Source organism: Danio rerio, chromosome 19 (genome assembly GCF_049306965.1).
Source record: "Danio rerio strain Tuebingen ecotype United States chromosome 19, GRCz12tu, whole genome shotgun sequence".
In the NCBI taxonomy this organism is placed as follows: domain Eukaryota; kingdom Metazoa; phylum Chordata; class Actinopteri; order Cypriniformes; family Danionidae; genus Danio; species Danio rerio.
The window spans coordinates 29751097-29774837 of record NC_133194.1 but is presented as its reverse complement, the minus strand read 5'-3'; the positions used below and the strand labels follow the sequence as shown (position 1 = coordinate 29774837).

At 35.3% G+C, this 23741-nt stretch overlaps 2 protein-coding genes across 4 annotated transcripts; one reads left to right on the top strand and one right to left on the bottom strand.

Annotated features, from left to right (window-relative positions):
- Positions 1 to 318: 318 nt before the first annotated feature.
- Positions 319 to 18233, bottom strand: ddx39b (DEAD (Asp-Glu-Ala-Asp) box polypeptide 39B). Of its 2 annotated transcripts, none has more exons than XR_012394506.1 (11): positions 18151 to 18214; positions 15372 to 15604; positions 13701 to 13828; positions 13457 to 13549; positions 12036 to 12219; positions 9106 to 11166; positions 6735 to 7916; positions 3845 to 3954; positions 3607 to 3751; positions 3350 to 3497; positions 319 to 871 (listed from the first exon to the last, which is right to left on the bottom strand). XR_012394506.1 is itself a non-coding variant. In NM_200943.3 (11 exons), the coding sequence occupies exons 2-11, from the start codon at positions 15601 to 15603 to the stop codon at positions 855 to 857; spliced, it is 1308 nt and encodes a 435-aa protein (NP_957237.1). In that variant the 5' UTR covers position 15604; positions 18151 to 18233; the 3' UTR covers positions 319 to 854. The 2 variants fall into 2 exon arrangements, 1 of the variants encoding a protein (NP_957237.1); NM_200943.3 differs by having other exon boundaries at positions 6735 to 6866; positions 11048 to 11166; positions 18151 to 18233.
- Positions 18234 to 23564, top strand: polr1h (RNA polymerase I subunit H). Of its 2 annotated transcripts, none has more exons than XM_005170031.3 (5): positions 18234 to 18274; positions 18753 to 18872; positions 21989 to 22092; positions 22190 to 22299; positions 23425 to 23564. In XM_005170031.3, the coding sequence occupies exons 2-5, from the start codon at positions 18755 to 18757 to the stop codon at positions 23447 to 23449; spliced, it is 357 nt and encodes a 118-aa protein (XP_005170088.1). In that variant the 5' UTR covers positions 18234 to 18274; positions 18753 to 18754; the 3' UTR covers positions 23450 to 23564.
- The last annotated feature ends 177 nt before the right edge of the window (positions 23565 to 23741 follow it).

The following is a 23741-nucleotide window of genomic DNA, read 5'->3' as shown; positions in this document are numbered from 1 at the left end:
ATAAACATTTTACACACCCCAATAGTTGCGTTGCCAGCAGCAATGACTGCAAATTTTACGCTGTAGTGGAAGCATGCTGCAAGATTAAATCTTATTGCAAAACGCAGCTTGGATCAGTTTTCTCTAGTTGTAAACATTATTGAACATTTGTATAGTGTTGCTATTGACGGTCTTACATTATTTCAAAGTTCCTATTGCAGTATGAATGCAACCAGTAGGATGTTGTGGGTCCTGCCTGGTGTCTAGTTCCTATAAGCACAAAGCAGGTGGCTCAGTAAATGAACACTGTATGAGGAAAAAATGCTGATGAAAACTATATGTAAATCAAACAATACTTTATTTGGTTTAACAAGCATTGAGTAGTTTAAACAAAGTGGCCTGCCAGTTGACAACTGAATGAACAAACATTGTTTTAAATACCTACTCCACTGGTAACAAGCATTCAGCATACACTGCTAATATATTTAGTAACTTTTGATCAATTCTACTTCACTGCAGTCAACTGTGTAGCCCATTATAATCCAAAAATGAGAACTCTTCCTCTCACAACAGAAATGATAAAGTATATCTCTTCATTAAAAACAAAGTAAAAACAAACATCCCAAACACAAAATAATTCATATCGAAAGGAAAAAAAGTCATAAAAAACAAAATATTGCATTTATTAACTTTCAATAAGCAAAAACGAAACCAAGAAGGCGTCAGGAAACCACCACAATACTGGATAACGCAGCGATGTGAGCCATAGAAGTATTCACTAACACTGGAACAGTGAAATACAAACTCAATTGCTATCAAATGCTACAATCCCATGCATCCTTCTGAAGAAACTCCTGCATTTAGTGTTGTCATCTTTATCGTGTTTGTTCAACTAGGAGAAAACAAGGAGAAAAACAAATAAGTGAATGCACAAATTCAGATTAAATAATAACTGTTTTGACAGAAAACATTTTATAGAACAATGAAAATATGAAAAGAACCAAAACAACAATGGTGGACTGCAGGACTGTGTTTGTGTGTGTCAAGATTAGTGTTGTCACGATACTGGAATTTCGGTACTGAAAATGTAAAAACGTTTAAGCGCCTTTATGTAAACAGAAATGACTTTGATTGGCTGTGAAGGTTATTAGTTCACCACTGTCTGAGTGCAAAGACAGATACTAGGACACTGGAGCATTTTAAAGCCGCAAAAATCAGTCGATACATCAGTGGATCGCCTGTATGTCAGCTCATACAGACCAGCTAATCTTTGCAGCTTTAAAGGATCATGAAACACCAAAACACATTTTTTAAGGTGTATACAGTCATACATATGTGTGTCCCATGCTGCTAAAAACACTATTAAGACACACATATTTCACAAAAATAATTGAAAATTGGTTGTTTTTGCGTTATTTTGAACAAATTTGTTCTTCTGGTTTAAAAAGAAATTTTTAAGCAGTCATGGCTATGAGATCCATGTGTAAATTCCAGCGTGGAGACTGGATGTCTGTACCGGCTGGTACAACGTGACGTCTTTGAGCTTTCATCATTAATTCATGAGAAAGACCTGGTTCAAACCAATCAGCACACTCTATTTTGTATGAGGTGCAACTTTATTATTATGCATGATGTAGCTTTGAAGACTCTTTTTACCTGTTAAAGTGTTTAGACGCAGAGAGACGCCACGTTGCCAACCGTGAAAAAAACAAGTGGAAGAAGAAGAATTGTTCGAAGACATGGATTGTCAGTGTTGCGTTTATAAATGTGCCGCAACGAAGGTTTTGTTTTCAATTAACCGCAAGAGAGCACAGCTCGTGTGTGGATTACAGTGGTCTGCTAACATGCAACAAAAATATGTTTGCAAGGAACATTTGTCCCGGAGAGCTTTTCGCATCTGGAAAGTGAAATCTGGATTTGCCACTCCACTTCTTTTAAAAAAAGACGCGGCTCCAGTTTGTGTTGATTCTCCTGTCTCTGCAGATTTGGTAAGTGTGTGATCAGTGTTCTTTGTTTATGTTTATTTAGAGGCAAAGTCAGTTTGTATCGTCAGCAGTAGTCAAAATGTTTTAGTTACTAATTTAACAGTATGTTAATATCACTACAATATTATGGACTGAAAGATTAAAACTAAAGATCAAAATGTCATATTGACAAATCTGCAGTGTTTAAAAATGCGCTCAACAGGGCTTATAAATTAGCAGAAAATAGACGTTTTTTAAGAGCCCATATTATGGGTTTTTGAAAATTGCCTTCCATGTAGTGTGTAACAGCTCTAAGTGAAGTGAAATATTCAATTAAGGCTTAAATCTGTAAGTGTACAGTGTTTAAAACTGTTAATTAAGCTATAATAGAGTCGACTCATAGTGGTTTAAATGAGTTGTCTTGATAACGAGTCATTAGGTGTTTCGCGATGACGCATCTACAAAACACAAATAGTTGCACGCGCAAACCCGGGAGATTTTAAACCTGCGGTCCCGCCCTCTAAAGCCACACACACACACACACACGCGCACGCACGCCGGTCAATTGAAGTCACTCTGCGCAGATGGATATTATTGACAGTCTCTACCCAAAGATGAAACCTCAGCATTATCCCAGCCTTGTGCAGTTTGAGTGCTTCTGGAAACTACATGCTTATAAAGAAGACTTCATCGGCCGTTTGTTAAAGGAAGGATCAGTAAAGAGTACTGCTGGACTATGTCAGAACAAGGATCGGTTTCTTCCTCCATTTCACAAGTGTAAGTACCTGCGATTAAAGTTGTTGCCTTGTTTACTCTAGCCTGCAAATGTATTTATTTGTGATTTTATATTGTTGATTAGCTGCTGGGCATTTGACTCTGTCTCTCGCTGAAGGCAGTCAGTATTGATTAATCGCAGCAGGCTGTCATCGGTCCAATCAGCCCAGATTAGCTTCGCGCTAAGGAGGGGTTTGGGAACAAATGAATCACTGAACGATTCATATGGGAGTCACTGGGATAATTAGATAAAAATAAATGCAGATTATAAGTCCATTAAAGTGTTTTTTGACCTTGCATGCATACTAGATTGTTGTTGGAGACCCTTACAACCAAAATATGACCATATTTCATGTATAATAGGGGCTCTTTAAATTTCAGTAAAGACTGATACCAAAATTGCAGTATCATGACAACACTAGTCAAGATACTGACCAAGTACTGCAGACCTCAATAATACAGATCATCTGTAACCCAAACACTTTTCAAAAATCAAATGAAATGCTTTCGTTTTTAGTCCATTGTTATGTAGTTCGTATGTGGAGAACTGAATTATTTATCGATTTGATTTCCTATATAGAAATGTTCTCATCTTGTTCTGTACATTTTAAAGTTTGAATGTTAACACTCACTGTATGATGAGATGTCAATCTCCTCTGGAAGTTCACTGATGTTCACCTCAAACCTGTCCTGAACGTCATTCAAAGTGCGGGCATCATTTTCATCGGACACAAAGGTGATGGCCAGACCTTTTGTTCCGAATCTGCCAGCCCGTGCAACCTGAAGAACGAGAAAAGTTGGAGTAGTTCAGGTGAATCCACTACCAGCCAGTTTAATAACGCTTTTGGACAGTGTCACAGTAAAACAGTATCACGTGATCAGCACCAACCCTGTGCAGGTACGTGTCAGAGTCTTCAGGCATGTCGTAGTTAAAGGCAATGTTGACTCTTTCGATGTCCATACCTCGGCCAAACAGATTAGTGGCTACCAGGATCCTTCTCTGGAAATCTTTAAATTGCTGATATCGAGCTAGTCTTGGGGGGAAAAAAATAAGAATAAAATATGATACAAGCTCCCTAAAATCTATAAATATTAACTCTAAAATGAATTGAAATAGTTTTTTCTACCTTTCGTCTTGGGGCATTGCTCTATGAATGGCAATGGCAGGGAAATTTTGCTCCACCAGCAACTGAGCGAGAGCAATACAACGCTGCACCGACTTCACAAAGATCACCACCTGCAATACTAAGCAGCTGTAACACGGTGCCAGCCAATTCTCATCACTAAAATAATTCTTAATCCAAACAAGATCCAAAAATCAGCTATAGCTCCTGGCTGGCTCGCCAAAGATTTTTTGGGTCATTGACAACAACCAGCAGTCCAAACAACCATCGAAACATTATTATTTTTTGATACTGAATACAACTGAAAAACATTGATCAAATAAATGCTTGGTAAGTCTGAATTACTTAAAAAACATTTAAAAGAACTCTTACAGAAATCAATCTACATGTCACATGTTTGGTACTTTAGCCTAAGGTTGTATAAATTCAATCAAATCATATTTAAGCAAAACATTATTTCAAGACTAAAGATTGTAAATTCCAGATTGCTGTGTTTTTAAACCCTACTGCATTTTAGACCATACCACATGGGTTGCATGTAAGCTGCATAAATAAAATCTGTATTCAAATAGATCAAACTGTATTTTGCAGTAAAGCCTGTGAATGACCACAGTGCATTTCCCTTTCAGATATCCAAATGTATCTTAGAAAGGGCAAACTGTTGCAAATTATCCTAGTCTCTTTCTTGAGTCACTCTTTGGTCCCATTGAAACATGCTGTTAAGGCTCTGTATTAGACACCTGGTATTAAGAATCGTTTTTGTTGGTCCAATTACAAGAGGACAACACTAAATACAGGTGTAAAGGGGGTCTGAAGGTTTTGAGCTTGTCCACTTTCAACCACATTAAGAGGTGGCCAAAAAAGCATTTGATTGCATTTGTATTGTGTGAGCGCTCATGTAGTTGAACAGCCTCTAAACACTGCCCTCTGTCCGCTCAATGGCCGGACACGTCAGCTTTGTGTGAAACGGAAAGCAACTGCTCTCCTCGTTTTTCTCAATTATCTTATTATCTGATGATGTCTTAAGGCTGATATGTACTTCTGTGCCAAGCGCACGTGTATACTCCAGCCACCTCTCAAAAATTTTCCAACAATGCGTAGCGCAAACTTTGTGATTGGTTGGCTTGGTAGCTGTGCTGAGTGTGGGCTGGTTCAAGAGCTGCGCAAACCCGTTGAAGTGAGTGTTTACAAGTGTCGAGTCCTGTGAAGGAGCTTCAAATGGAAACTTTTGTTTTGTGTTTACCCTATACATAATGTTGCTGCACATGCGCCGGTTACCACTTCTGAACGAGCGAGTTTTAGCTACTTGTACATTAAGGTAGAATTAAAAAAAATATGGAACACTAGCAAAGAAATACAACACAGAAGCACATAAAAACCTATTGCCAGCTAGCGCTTTGGAAGTGTTATTGCAATAAAACACAAACAGTTCGCAGAAGTATAAATGCACGACTATACGCAAGGCAGGCACCGTGGGTCACACCAAATTCTCGACACAGAAGTATAAAACAGCCTTTAGTTGCACGAGCATTTCATCCACTCAAAATAAAAAAAAAAAACTAAACATGCACATTGTTTTGTGCAGCATCTTTAAGCTTAACAACAACTTTAAGAGCTAGGTTCTGATGTAATATTATTGCACACCAACAAGCATCGGGACCCACACATAATATCTCCCCTCAATAAAATCAGGACAGAAATGATCAAAAGTTGACAGAAGAGACACATTTAAATGGCAGGTCTAAACGATAATATGTCTGCTTTGTCCACTTGTGATCAGATCGACAAAAACAAATCTTAATACCAGGTGTGAACAGGGCCTAAGATGCATTGTTTTGAATCTGATCACAAACGGTTGACACTTTCGAGTAGGTGTAAATGGGGGTTAAATTATTTTAAGCTTGTCTACTTTTAAAGGTAGACAAATATGCATTTTAACAGTTTTTAAAAATAATAACTATCATTGTTTAGCAATGTGATCATCCCATATGGGCAATTGCATTTGAAAGATCACATTAGACCAGCTACTGACTAATAAATGTAATGGTGAGTAAACACACCAAAACAAGATATCTATGCTTCACTGCACAGTACCAAGGTATTTATTCTCTTGTTTACCAGAAAACACAACTTCATTTATTCAATAATATTTTTTCACACTGAATGTTCCCACTAAAGTGATACAAAAAGTCAAATAAACAGGAAAAGTTCCTAAAAATCCTATCACGAATGACCACAACAGAAAGAATGTAATACCAATGTGTTTTCTCAGACCACTTGTGATTGAATCACTGAAAATCATATAAATACATGGTCACCATGCTTCTCAACCACATAAGTGGAGGACCAGCAGCTCTGCACTTTTCCATGGCTATCCCTGAAACCGCCTACTACTCGGTAGGTACTGCATTTTAGCTTATACGTACTACTCAGCAATTAGAAAAGTAGATTGTACAGTATGAATGTCAGTAGTTAGAACTCGGAAGTACTACATTCGCTATTTTGTCATGATCACGTGAGTTGCGTCACTTCTCTCCCATTCATAAACTTTCTCGTGGGGCATCATGGGATAGCGTAGCATCCATCCAAATCTCGCAGGAAGTAGTAGGTCATCGCATACTGATTTTCAAATTCTATAAATTCGGACATACTACTCGGCTCGCATACTGATTTTAGCGTACTATATTGTATAGAAGTATGTCAACGCAGCCGATGTCTCCTTAACCAAACACACCTGAATCAGATCATAAGCTCATTAGCAGAGACTGAAAGACCAGAAATGGACAGACAAGAGAGACATCCATAACATGCAGTGTTGGTGGTCCTCCAAGAACATGGTTGAGAAACACTGGCGCAAGACATTTGCGTGTGTCCTTGTGGACTCTCAAGATACCTGGTTGAACTCCAACACATCCAGGAGATCAAAGAGCTTCCTGTTCTTCTCGTTGTCCTTCAGCTTGACGTAGTACTGCTGGAGGCCGTGAAGTGTCAACTTGGTCTCGTCGTCCACAAAAATTTCCATCGGCTAAGGACAACCAGTGGAAGCAGGAGGGAGGAAGGTGAGGAGGGGTGGAAGAGGAGTGTGCAGGTTCACGGGGTTAAGATTGTGTGACGATGCGTACAGGAAATTTGACAAGACATGGGTGGAGCAGATAATTATGTTACAAGGGTGTGAAAGAGGAAGTGGTATTTATGACAACGTGATGGCATGGGTGTCAATGGGGGACAGGGAAAGAAAGAACACCAGAACACAAAGAAAAACAAGGACAAAAGAAGTATAACGATTTTAGCAAAGGACAGCAGAGGGGGGAGGATGTGACAACGAGAGGGAGAAGATGGTGTTAGAAAGGAGATTTATGAAAAAGCAGGAGAAAGGGAGGGAAGAGAAGGGATGGGGGTTAGATTTACCCTCCCCTCCCATCCCAAGCCAATGAGGACACAGGACAGGACACAACACACACACTGTCTCTATGCGTTGATAAATGCTACCAGGCTGTCCTAGACTACTTTTAGCTATATCAAGCCTGAAATCATATCTGTGCTATTTCTGAATATATGTTCCAAAACTACACATCCTCCACAGAATGCAAAGTCAAACTAGTTATCGATGTGGAGTTTGGAACTGACTTTAAAATATATGTAGTATGGAGATATGAGTACTAAAGTCAACATGAAATCAAAACTCACCCGATTTGCTTTAAGTATACATTCCTGTTCTTATTGTGCATCATTCATCAGTACGTTCTTTCACACAACAAAATATAACTTGCCTCTACAAACTTCTTTTGGTTGATGTAACCTATGTCACTCCACATAACTTCACTGCAATTTGTAACTTTTTTACATTTTTCAAATTGGTGCCTTATTTATATGAATTTGTTCATTTTTTCCCCGATTGTAAATTTGCTTACGATCTGCTTAGCACTCAGCAAAGAACTTGTTTTAACATTATACACATTCACATTAGAATTCATAGCTTTTTTTACTCAGCACGAGTCAAAATTCACAGTCTACCATGTAAATGCATGTTATGAAAACAATTAGTCACTTAATAGGGTGTTTCTCAACCACGTTCCTGGAGGGCCATCAGCACTGCATGTTTTGGATGTCCCTTTGTCTGTCACACCCATTGCAGGACTTTCAGGCCCGTTAACACTAGAATGTTTTACTTTTAAAATGCCGTTTTAGAACGGAGACGATTCACATCCACTGGCATCTCTGAAAAGTTCTCCGTCCACACTATACTGCCGAAAACGCACATCACGTGATCACACACAGATTCTGGCATGTACTGCAGCATAAGTGCACATCTGAGCTCCAGGCAGTCAGTGGGTGATCTGCGAGCACCTCCCCGAGTAAGAGCAGTTCTTGTCGAATCGTTCAAAAAGTATCTACTGCTGGATCTCATCTCACAATTGTTGTTATATTTTACCAACAACAAACAACAAATGTGATGTCTCTATCTAACGACTCAATTGTCTTTTGAATCTATAATTTGTTCTCAGGTAAAGAGTTTTGACTGAGCACAAAGATATTTTTGTATATTATATATTTATACGTAAACTGTCAAGTAAACTAATTCTGCACATTTGACTGCATGCTTGCCTTTATTTTCTATATTGTATAAACTTATTGTATTATTGATTGCCACTATTGATTATTAAAACTGATATTCAGCAAAAGAGATGTTTCATACTTTTCAATAAAAGTGAAAGGAGGCAGTTAAAGGCTCCATTTTGTTAAAAATATGTATACAGTGAAGATATTGTTTAGAAAAATTGTAGAGGGGGTGATGTGACTGACGTTATATGGTGTTCAGTACACTGTTCCCTTTGAAGATTTATCGACGTGTCCTCGGGAGTTTGTTTTCCATATCAAACTTACAAAGTCTTAACTTACAAGGAAAGAATGCAAGAACTTTGTGCACTTAATATAAAAAAAACTCCAATCAAATAGACGAACATCTGAAGCCACGCCTCCGTTTTCAGATGTCTCCGTTTTCCCCCATCCACACTGACACAAAGCAGCAGAATTTTAAAACTAAAAAAGCTTCTTCAGCGTTTCTGAATTGCTCCGTTTTTGGCGCTCGAAAACTCCATAGCGTGGACGGAAGGCTCAACTGTAGCACAACTCATGCGTTTTAAAACTAAAACACATTAGTGTAAACAGGGTCTCAGTCTCCGCTAATGAGCTGATGATCTGAATCGGGTGTTTTTGGTTAAAAAGACATGGAAAATATGCAGTACTGGTGGCCCTCCAGGAACATGGTTGGGAAACACTGCCTTAATATATTTAATATGCATTCATGATCCAACTATTTTAATCAATCTACTGCAAAACGTTAGCCTCGAGTTAATTAGCTAACAAACTTTATTTAAGTCTACTGCCTTTCTAGAAATGTAACCGTACTTGGCATAATAACATATTATCAGTTACAGCTGTAACTTTAACAATGTTAAAAAACAAAAACAGAAATTTTGCCACCATGTCAAACATCTATTTCAGTTGCTCAATTTTTACAACCAAGTCCCATCCCACAAGTGAATTATAACTGCCATTTCATGTTGACTTTGAACACTCACTCGCCACCTCACACACATTTCTGCAACACTGTGTAACATTTAGCAGTGGGACGTTCAAAAAACAGATCAATTTGTAAGCCAAATTTATTCAATAGATAGCTTAATTCAAAATATAAAGAACACCCTATAATAAAGTTTGGTATCCAGTCTTATGAGGATCTCATTTAAGATGTTAACTCGGTCCACAGCACTGCTAAATGCATGTATGCACTTACCTTGTTTGTTTAGTCAACTCTATCTTCTCAGCCTATCAATCAAACAGTTATCAATTGTCCCATATAAAGCTCATTTTTTTATATTGAGGTCAACCTAGGTGGTGCTTTGTATTCTGACTAAACGAGCACTAAAGGGTGTTTGAATGCAAAGTTTTGACTAATCATAAGGGTATGACTATTTAGTAAACCCATGTGCCCCCTTAGGTCCCCTAGCAGGTCATTCGATATTTTGTATAGTTGCTTAAAGTTGTGCTTCACTATTTAGTTGTATTGATGTTTTCAGTTGCCACCAGGAGCGTCTCTATCTACACCCGCGCATGTCTCCTCTCTACTCTATGAAGTTTCTTTACAATCTCATCCCTCTCGCTCCAGTCTTCCGCAGCTTAATCCTCCCTTTCTCTCTCTTCTCTCGTCCCTCACACCCGCGCATTCTTTCTTCTCCGCTTCAGGCCAGTTTTACTGCTTTGATTTTAACTTCATGACAGACGGTTTGTCTTTGTTGTTCTTGGGGGCACATGAGGAACTGTGCTAATCACTGACTGTCAGCTAGATTGATGAAGAGCGGCTTTATCATTGGCGAGCCCACCTGAGCTGATTTACGCCGCCAATGATTGAATCTTTTTTATTCCCTTAGTTGATTTCATTGTGCTTTGTTAAAGAGTAATTAACTGCAGGCCCTGGAGTGCCAGGTTGTCGTGAATCTAATGTGGTTTTTAGCAGCTGGCTTGCTTTGTCGGGCCGATACTTTATCGGTTTTAGTTTTGTGCCCCCTTGAGAGTCTCTGGCAGTTTGCAACAAATCTTCAACAAGTGCTTGTGTTCTTAATTAAAGGTTATTTGGGGACAAATCTCCAGGCTGGAATTACAGTTGAGCAGGAACTAAAGCAATTTATCTTGATGAATGGAAACTGAGTGTGAAGTAATATTCAAATGTGAAGGATTGTGTTCACTTGGGACTAAATGTTTTTAAAATGAATTTACAGCCCTGAACTGAAGTGTTTAGGGATTAGGGGAGCATTACTTTGTTACTTTAAAGACGTCCTCTTTAAGATATATTGGATAGACTCTTCATGACTTTAAGAAATGTTGTTAAAGGACCTATTTAAATTTTCAATCGGGCTGAGGCTGATGGATGGTGCATTATCTTTTGGCCAAACGGACCGGGGGTGACTGTGTGCCAAATGCCGACACAGCGCTGCCAGCTGAGGCGGGGATTAAGGACTTAACATCTTTTTTCGCTGTGCCTCTATTAGTTAACAGTCTGTGATTATCAAACAGGCAGGAGAGAGGGGCATTTAGCGCTAGGATGTCTCAGGGAGGTCGTAAATGGATCTCTTTCAGGTGTTTATGATGTGGCCTTGTGAAGGGAAGGAGCTGCTGACATGGTAGTAGTAGGAGAGGCGTAATTACATCTTGCATGAACTTTCTGCAGACAGGACGGATCTCTTTGCTCAGGGTGGCACTGAACATCATGACCTGCTTCTCATGAGGGGTCATTCGAAAGATTTCTTGGACATCCCGACGCATGTCTGCAGAGGATATAAAAAAAGACAAATGTGTTTTTTTCACATATTTTTATCATCATTTACAGAAGAGACACATTTAAATGATAACTATATATATATATATATATATATATATATATATGTGTGTGTGTGTGTGTGTATGTGTGTGTGTGTATGTATGTATATATATATATATATATATATATATATATATATATATACATATATATACATATACATATATATATATATATATATATATATATATATATATATATATATATATACATATACATATATATATATATATATATATATATATATATATATATATATATATATATATATATATATATATATATATATGAGGGGGGTTTCATAACCCTTTAACTTGGCTGCCAAACCATTTTTACTAAAAGGGATAGTTCACCCAAATATTTTTCATCTTTTACTCGCTCTTTACTAGTTTAAAACCTTTATAATTTACATTTTTTACTGGTGAAAACAAAGAATGACATTTTGATAATTGTTGGAAATCTGTAACCATGACTTCCATAGTATTTGTTCTTCCAACTACAGAAGTCAGTGGTTGCAGGTTTTGCTTTTTTCAAAATATATTCAGAAGAAAAAATATATATATATAGATATATTTTTTAATTTTGAGTATTTTAATTTGTGAGTGAACTATGCTTTTAAAATCTGATTAACAAGTTAACCATTTCCATTTATAAAACCAAATAAAGGCACTACTATTGGACTACATCATGGACCAATGAGTACATTTCTTTCTTTTGGAGAAATGTATAAGTTATATTTTAGGTACTTTACAGAATTCATAATATCCTTACATTTTATACTGAATACAGCCATAGTCTTATAAAGATTCTGCTCACCAAGTTGCTCCAGCATCTTATCACATTCATCCAGAATGAAGTGTTTGATGTGGCGCAGGTTGAGACTCTTGTTGCGGGACAGAGCTAGAATCCGTCCAGGAGTTCCCACCACCACATGAGGACTCTCCTTCTTCAGCACCTCCTCGTCCTTCTTTATGGACAAACCACCAAAGAATACTGCCACCTGGGGGAAAGAAACAGAGTGAGAAGTGTGAGAAGACAAACAGGAAAAGTTTATGTTGAAAAAAGTCTTTGATTAAACTCTTGAATTTGCAGTACCACAAAAAAAAAAAAAAAAAAAAACAACAACAATTAAACACTAAATAAGTGTAACTACAAGAGTAAATTTCATAAATCATTTTGGTTACCAGTATAGATTTTAGATGTTCATAATCTACTCTATTGATATTAATGACATTAATCACTCTTAAACTGTATTTAAAATGTGCTTTCATTATATTTAATAAAATATTTTTCATTAACAGAACATGGAAAAAGCCAAACATGAATATAGATTAAACAAATGTATACTTTGTTTAAACTTTACAAATCATTCTAATTTGTTGACTTTCATCAAGAAAACTGTATGATTATTAACCATGTTTCAAACTGCAATACATATTTGTCAGAATTCTCTGATGACAAAAAACTCAACAGAGCATAATTTATAAAGTATACAAATAAACGTTATACTGTAGCTTTTGATTCAATATATCCTTGCTGAATAAAAAAAAGCACTGAATAAAAACATATCACTGTGCCCAAATCTTTAAACAGTAGCGTAATTATGTTTACTTCCAAATATTGTGTTGGAATAATGAAATTCTCTGTGGAGTAAACCAAATTATTTTACTTTATATTCCATCAAATCTCCTGTAAAGTAAAAATTGGGACAGATTTTTTTTGTATACATTTCCTATTTATCTTTTATTTAATCGTTCTGAAAAGTAGTCATTCTGAAGTATTGAAGTTTTTCTAACTTATTTACATTATGCAAATAAAGCAATACATTAAAAAACTATACAAGCAAACCTAACAAAGTATGCACATATAAACTAATAAGTACATATAAAACATACCAACTTCTAAGAAAAAAATATTTTCTAGAGCAAACAAGGGAGCAGATTAACTTTACTAAATTGTAAAGTAGGGATGTCAAAGTTAATTGCTAGAGGGCCGCAGCCCTGCAGAGATAAGTTCCAACCCTGCTTCAATTCACCTATCTGTAGGTATCAAACAAGCCTAAAGCACTTAATTAGTTTGATCAGGTGTGTTTAATTAGGGTTGGAACTAAACACCTGTGTTGTAAAGTAACACACAATACATTTTAGTAACAGACAATTATTATAAATAAATAAATTAAATAAATAAATAAATAAATAATGTAAAAAACAAAAACGTTTTTTAAAATGAAATCTTACCTTGACACTGGGCATGTATTTAGAGAAGCGCTCGTACTCTTTACTGATCTGGAATGCCAGCTCTCGTGTGTGACACATCACCAGCACTGACACCTGCGTAAGAGCAGTCCCAAATTTCGAAATGGCACATGAAGCAAATCCAGAAAATTACATTACAGTATGTAGTTTTTAAGTAATGATAACATAAAAATTATGTAAAACTATTAGCATTGTGTTTTCAGAGCTTTTAAAAGAGAGCTGTTACCTGACCAGTCACAGGCTCCAGCTGCTGAAGGGTGGCCAACACAAAGACAGCTGTCTTCCCCATTCCAGACTTGGCCTGACATAAAACATCCATTCCCAAGATGGCCTGAGGAATGCATTCATGCTGAACTGAAAAAAAAAAATATATATATATATATTAATATTAAACTATATATAATATTAATATTAATTTTAATGGCAAACTCCCAGTTTCCACCTGGTATTAATATGCACTGATCTGAGATGCATTACCAATTCCACTTGATATTTATTCATATTAAGATGCTATTGATATGGATAGATTAATATAAACTTTATAATATAATATAATATAATATAATATAATATAATATAATATAATATAATATATTTCCCAGTGTTGGATTGCGGCTGGAAGTGCATCCACTGCGTAAAACATACGCTGGATATGTTGGCGGTTTATTCCACTTTGTGTCTTGATCAATAAGAGTCTCTTTAAGTCTCTGAAATTACCATGACAGTTCATTATTTCAGAATGGTTGAGGTATTTTATAGGCAAGTACATCTGGAAAAATTATTATAAACTACTTTAAATCAAATTTAAACTCAACTTTTAGAGAGGGGGGAATACAAATGTGAGGGAAAAAAAGGGTTTTATGTTTGTCTGTTAAGTATAAATGACAGTTAGACACGAAAAAATACAAAAATCTAATATAAAATGACACTTGACAGACTTAACTATAAACATTATACTTAATTAATCTTTATATATGAAATAATATAATAGAATAACAAATAATAGCCTGTATGCTTTAAACTCACTTGATAAGGAAAAAAAACTTAAATCCAAAATGATTAAACTTTGTCATTAATCTACAAGCTCCTGTTCAATAATAACCCATATTTGACATTACAGATCCTGTGATGAGACTTTTGCAGATGGGCACATTGCGATATTGATGCTGAAATGATATATTGTACAGCCTTACAATAAATACACACAGATTCAGAGTGAGAAGTAAAGAAAGTAAAGGTATAGCTGATGATGGCCCATAACATTTTGGCCATAATCTTTATGTTTGTATACAATGCAGTGAAGAAGGAATACCTTATTTTTAGTGTGCTTTATCACAACACATCCCATAATAATCACGATAGGTCAGTAGTTAGAAACAAGGTGGTCTTCTGTGGCTGACAGAACACATTTGACCAAATCAACATTTATACTATGACATCAGTCTGATTAAATGCATTTTCAACAACCTCTGGAAATGGTCGAAAATAAACAAACTCAAAATGTTTAAAGTCTGTGTAAAATTAAATCTACTGTTTATTTTGCAAGCTCACATTGTTAATCTTTAAGTGAACAATTAATCTGTGCAAGTTAATCTACTGAAAAAAAAATAGTTTTAGTGATTTTTAATCAAAATCTGACCATTTGCTTCCACATTTGGAGTGAGAGTCCTTGTGTTGATGTCAGCTTGACGGCTTCATCCATAATACCTTCTCACCATTAGTTTGCTATTAGGGAATGATGCGCAAGAAAGAAAGTCCCACCCCCTACTCAATATTCAGTTTTAATTAGAAGTACATCAACAAACTGAAATAAAAGTCTCAGCAACTTCCAGTTCATACATCTGGTTAAAGGTATTTCAAGACTATATACTGTATGAGCAGATGTAGAAGATCTCACCCTCAGATGGATGTTCAAATCCGCAGTCCACTATCGCTCTTAGGAGTTCTGGTTTGAGAAGGAAATCTCTGAACCCTGAGGAGTGGATGGACACATATGACCCTTTGACGCCTTCTTTCCTGATGGATATGATGCCATCGCTGTGTCCAAGGCCTGCGTCCCCTGCACCACCAGCATCTACCTCATCCTCCTCATAGTCCAACAGCTCGTTATCAACATCGTTCTCTGTCATTCTATGGAGAGAATACATACAATAAATTTAAAACTAATCCAAGTGACAGCACTTCTTTCAGTCAAACATTATTTTATCTTATCTCCTACAATATTAGGTGTGTGTGTGTGTGTGTATATATATATATATATATATATATATATATATATATATATATATATATATATACATATATATATATATATACATATATATATATATGTATACACACGCACACGCACACACACATAAATATATATATATATATATATATATATATATATATATATATATATATATATATATATATATATACACATGGTGTAATGCTGAAAGTTTTTTTTTTTTTTTTGCGTATCAACATAAGAATTGTATTTTTTTCATTCATTAATCTAGGGCTGGGCGATTAATCGTATAGTAATTGAAATCGACATTCCGAACCTATTATGGATCTAATTTTTTCCAGGACACTTTTTTCAATTAACTGCATGTGGAGTCACGTGACTACTCTTTGTTAAAGCTGATTTATACTTCTGCTTTAAACATACTTTTAAATCGATAAGGTCTGACACAGCCTCTGAATGGTTGCATACCCACAAGCCTTTTGAAAAATGTAACTACACATCGCAAGTTTGCATTACATTGACGATGATTGGAAGCTCCGCCAGAGATGTCTTGACATTTCTATTACAAGAAAATATTATTTACATTAAAATATTTGTTTACAAAAGATTCAAGAAATGCACTACTTAAAAAATTATTTACAGGATATACAAGTTTTTTTTATCTAGAAGAGATACTGCTTATTTTCTACTTTTAATATGATAAAGCACTGAAAATAAATTGTTTTGTTTTCAAAAATGCAAGTTATTTAGTTTCACTTTTTTATAAGTAAAAATACTGTTGTATTACTGTTGTAAGTGTATTTCCTTCAATTATTTAAAAAAAGTAATGCACCCTTCATTCAAAAATCTCTCACTTGTAATATGGAACATATTATCTGTGTAAAACTTGTCAGTGAATTGTGAGGGTAAAAAATAAATAAAATAATTGTTCATTACTCGTAATAGACTTAAAATGTTTTATTAATCGAGATTTAGATTTTAGGCCAAATCACCCAGCTCTAGCAATGAGGCAAACATGCTATCTCGATAATTATTTTCCATATTGAACGATAACGATATATATTTTGATATCAGTTGTCAATATGCCAGATTTAAAAGAGTATTCCAAAAATGACTAAAGCCAGAAAAAATAAGAGGGTCCATTGAATGGCGTGAAGTAATTTCGACTGATACATTTTCGGTGGCCGAAGATTCGGTACATTTCTAATATCAACTACGTATGAGCTGGTATAAGATTCTGACGGTATGATAACCTTGGATAAAAATATCCCACTTTCACAACATTGTGATTACTGCTCTAAAATATATTATTTTTAAATATCTGAGTTTATTTCCCATCTGAAAACAATACATTTTATTTTGTAAAACAAAGTATTTTGGAGCAGTAAACATGTCTGGCTAAATAATTCAAATGAATCATTGACTTCTGATGTCTTTATTAGTTTCAAAACACAGATTTCTTTACAATTTATAGCGGCATCTTTGGATATCTTTTCTGCTGGAGATACTGTTGTCCTAAAAAAAAAAAATGTAAATAAAAAATCTCACACATACCTTCGGAACAGTAAAGCAGAACAATTTGGTCGAAATTAATTAAAACCAGTCAAACTATGGTATACCTTGAAAACTGCTATTGTCCCATGCTTAATATCAACGCACGTTTATATTCCCATTGTTTGCACATTTCTGCTGTGTAATATAGATTTAGAGTATATAGATACACAATACAGAGTAAAAAGGTCCAGAGCTTATCATTGTTGTGACATAAATTGTATCGCAATTCGATACAATATCGTTTATCGGCCCAGCTCTACATTAGTCCTATTTAATTGTTATTTTTTTCTGAGAAAAAAAATATGAAATATCATTAAATTTGTTTTACCATGATAAAAAGACACACACTACAATATCATTCAGTGAAACCACAGTCAGAACAAATTTCTCCTTTTGCCAGAAGTTTTTTTTTTTTAAACAAATAAATAAACAAACAAAATTAATTGATTACGGAACACAATATTTTGACATACACGTGATTTAGAAAAGCGTGTTTGCTTAAATTGTATTCGATTATATTTGTTTGTGTAATATATACACAAAAGCTAGAGACTTGTAGCTTTTCAACAACTATTAATCAAGACAATATATTAAAGAATAAAACCCCATTCTCCAGCACTACAATAGCAAAAAAAAACTTAATTCATAGATAATGTTTTATGCTAGCCCACACACCCGTAATTAATCAGTTATGTCGCTTTAAACTAACAAACGATTTAAGACGTAACACATTAGCACTTAGTTAGCTAATCCATTAGCCCAAAATAGGCAGCGTGTGGTCAAAACACTACGACATTACATTGCTGAATGTTTTATGACGGAATATAAAGTGTATTATCACTTCTCATGTCGATTGTGGTTTTTAATAGTATTAAATAATCGCAAATACCTCGAAACACTGTTTGAAGCAGTTGGATTTGACTGCACCTGCCAGATAGATTGTCTACAACGTCATCAACTCGCGACGAATCTACTGTTTTGACGAAGGACCCCAACATGTGGAACTGCCTTGAGTAAAAACCTCTCAGTTTGTAGAGAAGTTTGTATTTGGTTTGTATTTGTTACTATAACTAGCGTACATATCGCAAGATTTTTGCATCTGGTAATATTTAAGACCGCCGTGTTGGCGCTTTTATAAGTAAGTTTCTAGTTTTGATTAACGTTATATAAAAAATGTATGTACGTATGTGTGCGTGTGTAGTTTTTATAGATTATTAATTTATTACAGGAAACTTTACAATACAATATATAATACTGCAATACTATAGTAGTCTCCAATTTATTTTTTAATAAAAAAAACGATTTAAATCACTAGTTTTGGTCAAAAACCAATAAACTATGGGTAGTGTAGCAAAACATGGTGAGTTTGTAGTTCTTACGTGATTTACTAAAATTACCATGTTTTTATATTATTTGTGTTATTGTACTATGGTTAATTTTTGTTATTGGTGACTAAAGTCTAGTTACTAACATTTTTTTCTCTCCTTTAAGAAATGTCGTGTTTTAGAGGAGATGTCGACTTTTGTCCTGAATGTGGAAACATTCTTCCACTACCCAGCAGGCTGAATACTATCACCTGCCCACGATGCTCCTTCAAAATCTCTGTTCAAGGTGAGAGTAAGATTAATATGTCATAAGTAATTTATATAATATTTTATGAGATTATATATTGGCCCTGTTTCAGAAAGGAAGTTAAGTAATAGCTCAGAGTATGTTTAACCCTGAAATGAGAGAAATTTTGGGTTTTCCGTTTTAAAATGGCAGGTTTGTCAAACTCGAGAAAGCAGGGTAAGTCAAGCCTGTTTCTGAAAGAGAGGTAACTTTGACTTGGTTGTTGCTAGATCGAATATGTTTACGGCTGGAAGGTGAAGAGAATTATTTATATTATTTATTAAATCCCCCGTTTATTGTATTTTATTAACATCTACCCTCACCCCAACCCTAAACTCAACCAACAAAGTAATGTAGAAACAGTAGTTGTACTGGGTATAATTTACGTTACCTATTAAATTATACAATAAATTGTATTTTTTAACGCCTTCCCCCAGCCCAACCCTAAACCCCACCGTCACAGTATTGTACAAATATTCATTATTGTTATACAGTGTCATAACAAAATGCTGCTATATTGATGTGCAGATCGCACTTTCGGCCAGCCGTGTATCCGATCTAGACTTTACCCTTTAACTCAGAGTCAGTTACCGTGGTAACTTACTCTATGAACCTAACCTGGTCAGGAGCCGGTTTTATTCTCTAAACTCTGAGTTTCTGTTGGTCTCCTCCCCTTTTTTAAAGACAGAGTGTATTTCTCACCTTGGCCTTGGTCATTCATTGCCTACATTTCAGTCACACAAAGAACATGGTTATGAGAATGGCTTGTACTTTTTGGGAACATTACAATTAGATTCAATACCATAGTTTTAAGTTTTAGCTTTGATATTACTGCAAAAAATAAATAATTATTAGAATAATATAATTATTATTTTAAATTATTATAATAATAATTATTATTTTAAAATAAAATAATTATTTAGAACGATTATTACTAGTTTTAAAAACTATTTTTAGTACTGCTAAAGTCTAAATGTTACTTACATTCTAAATGTTATATCAACCTCTACCACTTGATCAATAATAAAGGCAGACACACAAGTGCACTTTCAAATCTTAAACTGATCAACGTGTGTAAAAGTGGGAACCTTAAATTAAACATTTCCACTGAACATTAAGCTAAGGTTATATGCATTTTTTGTCAGATTTGTTGTAGAAACTATGCAGCAGCCTATTTTATGTAATTTAATGCAATTACATTTGAAATGACTTCAAAATTGGTGACGCGGTGGCGCAGTGGGTAGCACGTTCGCCTCACAGCAAGAAGGTCACTGGTTTGAGCCTAGGCGGGGTCAGTTGGCATTACTGTGTGGAGTTTTCATGTTCTTCCTGTGTTGTGTGGGTTTCCTCCAGGTTCTTCGGTTTCCCCCGCAGTCCAAAGACATCACATGCGCTATAGGTGAATTGCGTATGCTAAATTGTCTGTAGTGTATGTGTGTGAACGAGTGTGTGTGGATGTTTTCCAGTGATGGTTCAGGCTGGAAGGGCATCTGCTGCGTAAAAAACTGCTGGATAAGTTGGTGGTTCATTCATCTGTGGTGACCGCAGTTTAAAAAAAACCAAGCTGAATAGAAATTGGGCGAGGCAGTGCTGTCGCCTCACAGCAAGAAGGTCGCTGGTTCGAACCTCGGCTCAGTTGGTGTTTCTGTGTGGAGTTTGCATGTTCTCCCTGCCTTCGCGTGGGTTTCCTCCGGGTGCTCCGGTTTCCCCCACAGTCCAAAGACATGTTGTACAGGTGAATTGGGTAGGCTAAATTGTCTGTAGTTTATGAGTGTGTGTGTGAATGTGTGTGTGGATGTTTCCCAGAGATCGGTTGTGGCTGGAAGGGCATCCGCTGCGTAAAAACTTGCTGGATAAGTTGATGGTTCATTCCGCTGTGGCGACCCCGGATTAATAAAGGGACTAAGCTGACAAGAAAATAAATTAATGAATGAAAAGAAATTGAACGACTTCAATGACTTCAAAATTATGGCCAATTCCCCACTTTTTCAAGGTAAAAGTGTATAAACATCACGCATTACTTGTTCTTTTATTACACTTAAATATTTAAATACTTTAAATGTTTTAGATTTAAGCATACACATTAACTTGTGCAGCTATCTTTTTTTCACGCTAACTGTCTCTGTTTCACTAATGCAGTTGTGTTGCTTTTTTTTAATATAAGATCGTATTTGCTATAACTGCATAAGCATCAAGTTCAGCTGGAGAAAAAAAATGCTCTCTTTTTTTCAGATGTTGCTAAGGGGACTTGTAATATCTGCGCTCCATTAATAATACCTTTTTATAGTTGTGTGGTGTGCACGCATAAAGCTGCAGTCACGCTGGACTTCTCTCCCCATAGACTTTTTTCGGAAACGTAAGGTCGTGTGTCACTGCGTTGGAAAGTTCAAGCTTGGTGAACTCTGTCCTGCTAAATCGCATCACATGATTGTGAGAGACCAATCGAAGAGCAAAACGTGAACTCTGTACAGGAATTTAAAACATGGAGCAGTCACTCGCTTTTTTAATATCCAATCATCTTGTTTAATTTCGGCCTTTTGTGCAGCCCTGTACAACAGAATTTCGCAAGCTCAAACTCTAGTGTGACTACAGCATTAACTCTGAATCAGTCCACTCAAGACTTGGTTGACCTAACTCAGATCAGCTGTTCTGAAACTAAAAACTCTTGAGTTTTTAATCTCTTGGTAAGTCAACTCAGAGTTCAAGTTTAAAGTTCGAGTTGGTTGAACCTCCTTACTGAAACGGGTCCATTATGTCAATGATGAAGGTGCTTTTTCTTTGCAGGTTTATGTTATGCCCACACGGAATCTGCTTGCGCAGAATTCCGCAGATTTTCCACAGAATTCCGCAGATTTCTGCAGATTATTAGCCCATCATAATTCTGTTTATTTACTTGAGTAAATGTGTAAATCTAAATTTATTCAGTTTTTATTGAGTAATTACTTACTTTTTATTTAATATATTAAGGTTTTAGCTATGATACTCTGCTGGATACTCCCAAAATAATTCCGCAGAAATCCGCAGATTTTTACCAAAATTCTCAGCAGAAATAGCAAAAAACGTCCGCAGATTCCGTCTGGCCCTGGTTATAACCCAGTAGTATGATTCTCTTTCAGACTTCACAAGTCAAGTGATCAAGTCATCGGTGATGTTTAATCCTTTGGATCAGAGCAATGTCGCTGTTGAAAGTGCAGAGGATGCTGAATTGAAGGGGCCAGTGGTATGTTACAAAAAAAGAGTAATTGAGTCTGAAATATCATTAATTCTCTTTGTAAACTTTTTCACTTTTTTCTCACCTTCTGAAAACTTTTCCTTAGATTGACAGGAAATGTTCTCGCTGTAATAAAGAGGGAATGGTTTATCATACAAGACAGATGAGATCTGCAGATGAAGGGCAAACTGTTTTCTTCACATGTATTCACTGCAGGTAATTAACACAGCATGCTCATAAACCCTTGGTGCTCCTTTGAAATTTTAGAGAGTGACAAATTATATATATATATATATATATATATATATATATATATATATATATATATATATATATATATATATATATATATATATAATTTTTATTGTACTTTAAACTTTATTGGTATAAATAAAAACTTACATTAAGCCTCTTTTTGCACTTGCTATGTAAACAAAGACTTTAAAATCTTGGATATGGTTTGTAAAATTTAACCTTTCTGGAGAACTACAGACACACTTGTGTTGTTCACGATCAAAAATAAATGCATTGCAAACTAAATTCATCAAGCGGAAACGTTTGGTACAGCACCCAAACTAAACGTTATTTGTTAAAGCTAGTTTTTGAGATGTCAGTGTCATTTGAAAGTCAACCAGTTTATATAGTTGGTCTTGATTTTTCTCACAATTTTAGAGTAAGTACATTTACATTTAAAAACAATACGTTTTCTACATATACTATTATTTACTATCTATCTGTAATTCAACCAATTAGCACTAATACAAGTACAATTTATTTATATAGCATATTTCGCACACAATGGTAATTCAAAGTGCTTTACATAAGCAAGAATAAAAGACATAAAATAAAATCTTTAAAAGATTTAAAAATGATTAAAAGCTGATTCAAATGTGTTTAAAACAGGTTATTAAAGAATGAAAATGAAAACGAAAGCCGTAATGGTTTGATCTGTCGGACATAGCACAGTGCTCATTCAGTAAAGGCACAGCTAAACTGTTTTCAGTCTTGATTTGAATGTGCCTAATGTTGGAGCACATCTGACCGTTTCTGGAAGCGGATTTCAGCTGTGGAGGGTTAATAGCCGAAGGCCGATTCACCCCGCTTTGACTGAACACTTGGGATTTCTTATTTACTTGGTTCTAATGATCTGAATGATCTGTTAGGTTTGTATTCAGTTAGGTCTTAGGCTACTTTTAAATCGATTATGAATGTAACTGGGAGCTAGTGCAAAGACCTGAGGACAGATGTGCTCTGATTTTCTGGTTTTGAATAAGCTGCAACTGTCTGACTGTCTTTTTTGGGTATTATATAGTATTAATATTTTACTTTTTTTTGTTATAGGTTCCAAGAAAAGGAAGACTCATGAGAAATGTGTTGCTGCTGCTGTCTTATATTGATTGCTAGAATTTAATTGTATAAAATAATGTAAAGGTTTTGTTTGTATTCATACTATTCAGTGTTAATAAAAATTATCAAAAGAATGTTTGTCTTTTATATCTAATATGTAATTTTCTTTATATATAGTATAAGGAATGCATAATAAACACTATTTATAATTTTAAAAATAAAAGTTTGTAAAAGAAATACGGTTTTCCGAAAAGTCCCTTCCCACACGCGTGAGCCAATCAGCCTTTATGTTTCAGCGATCACGTGATCGT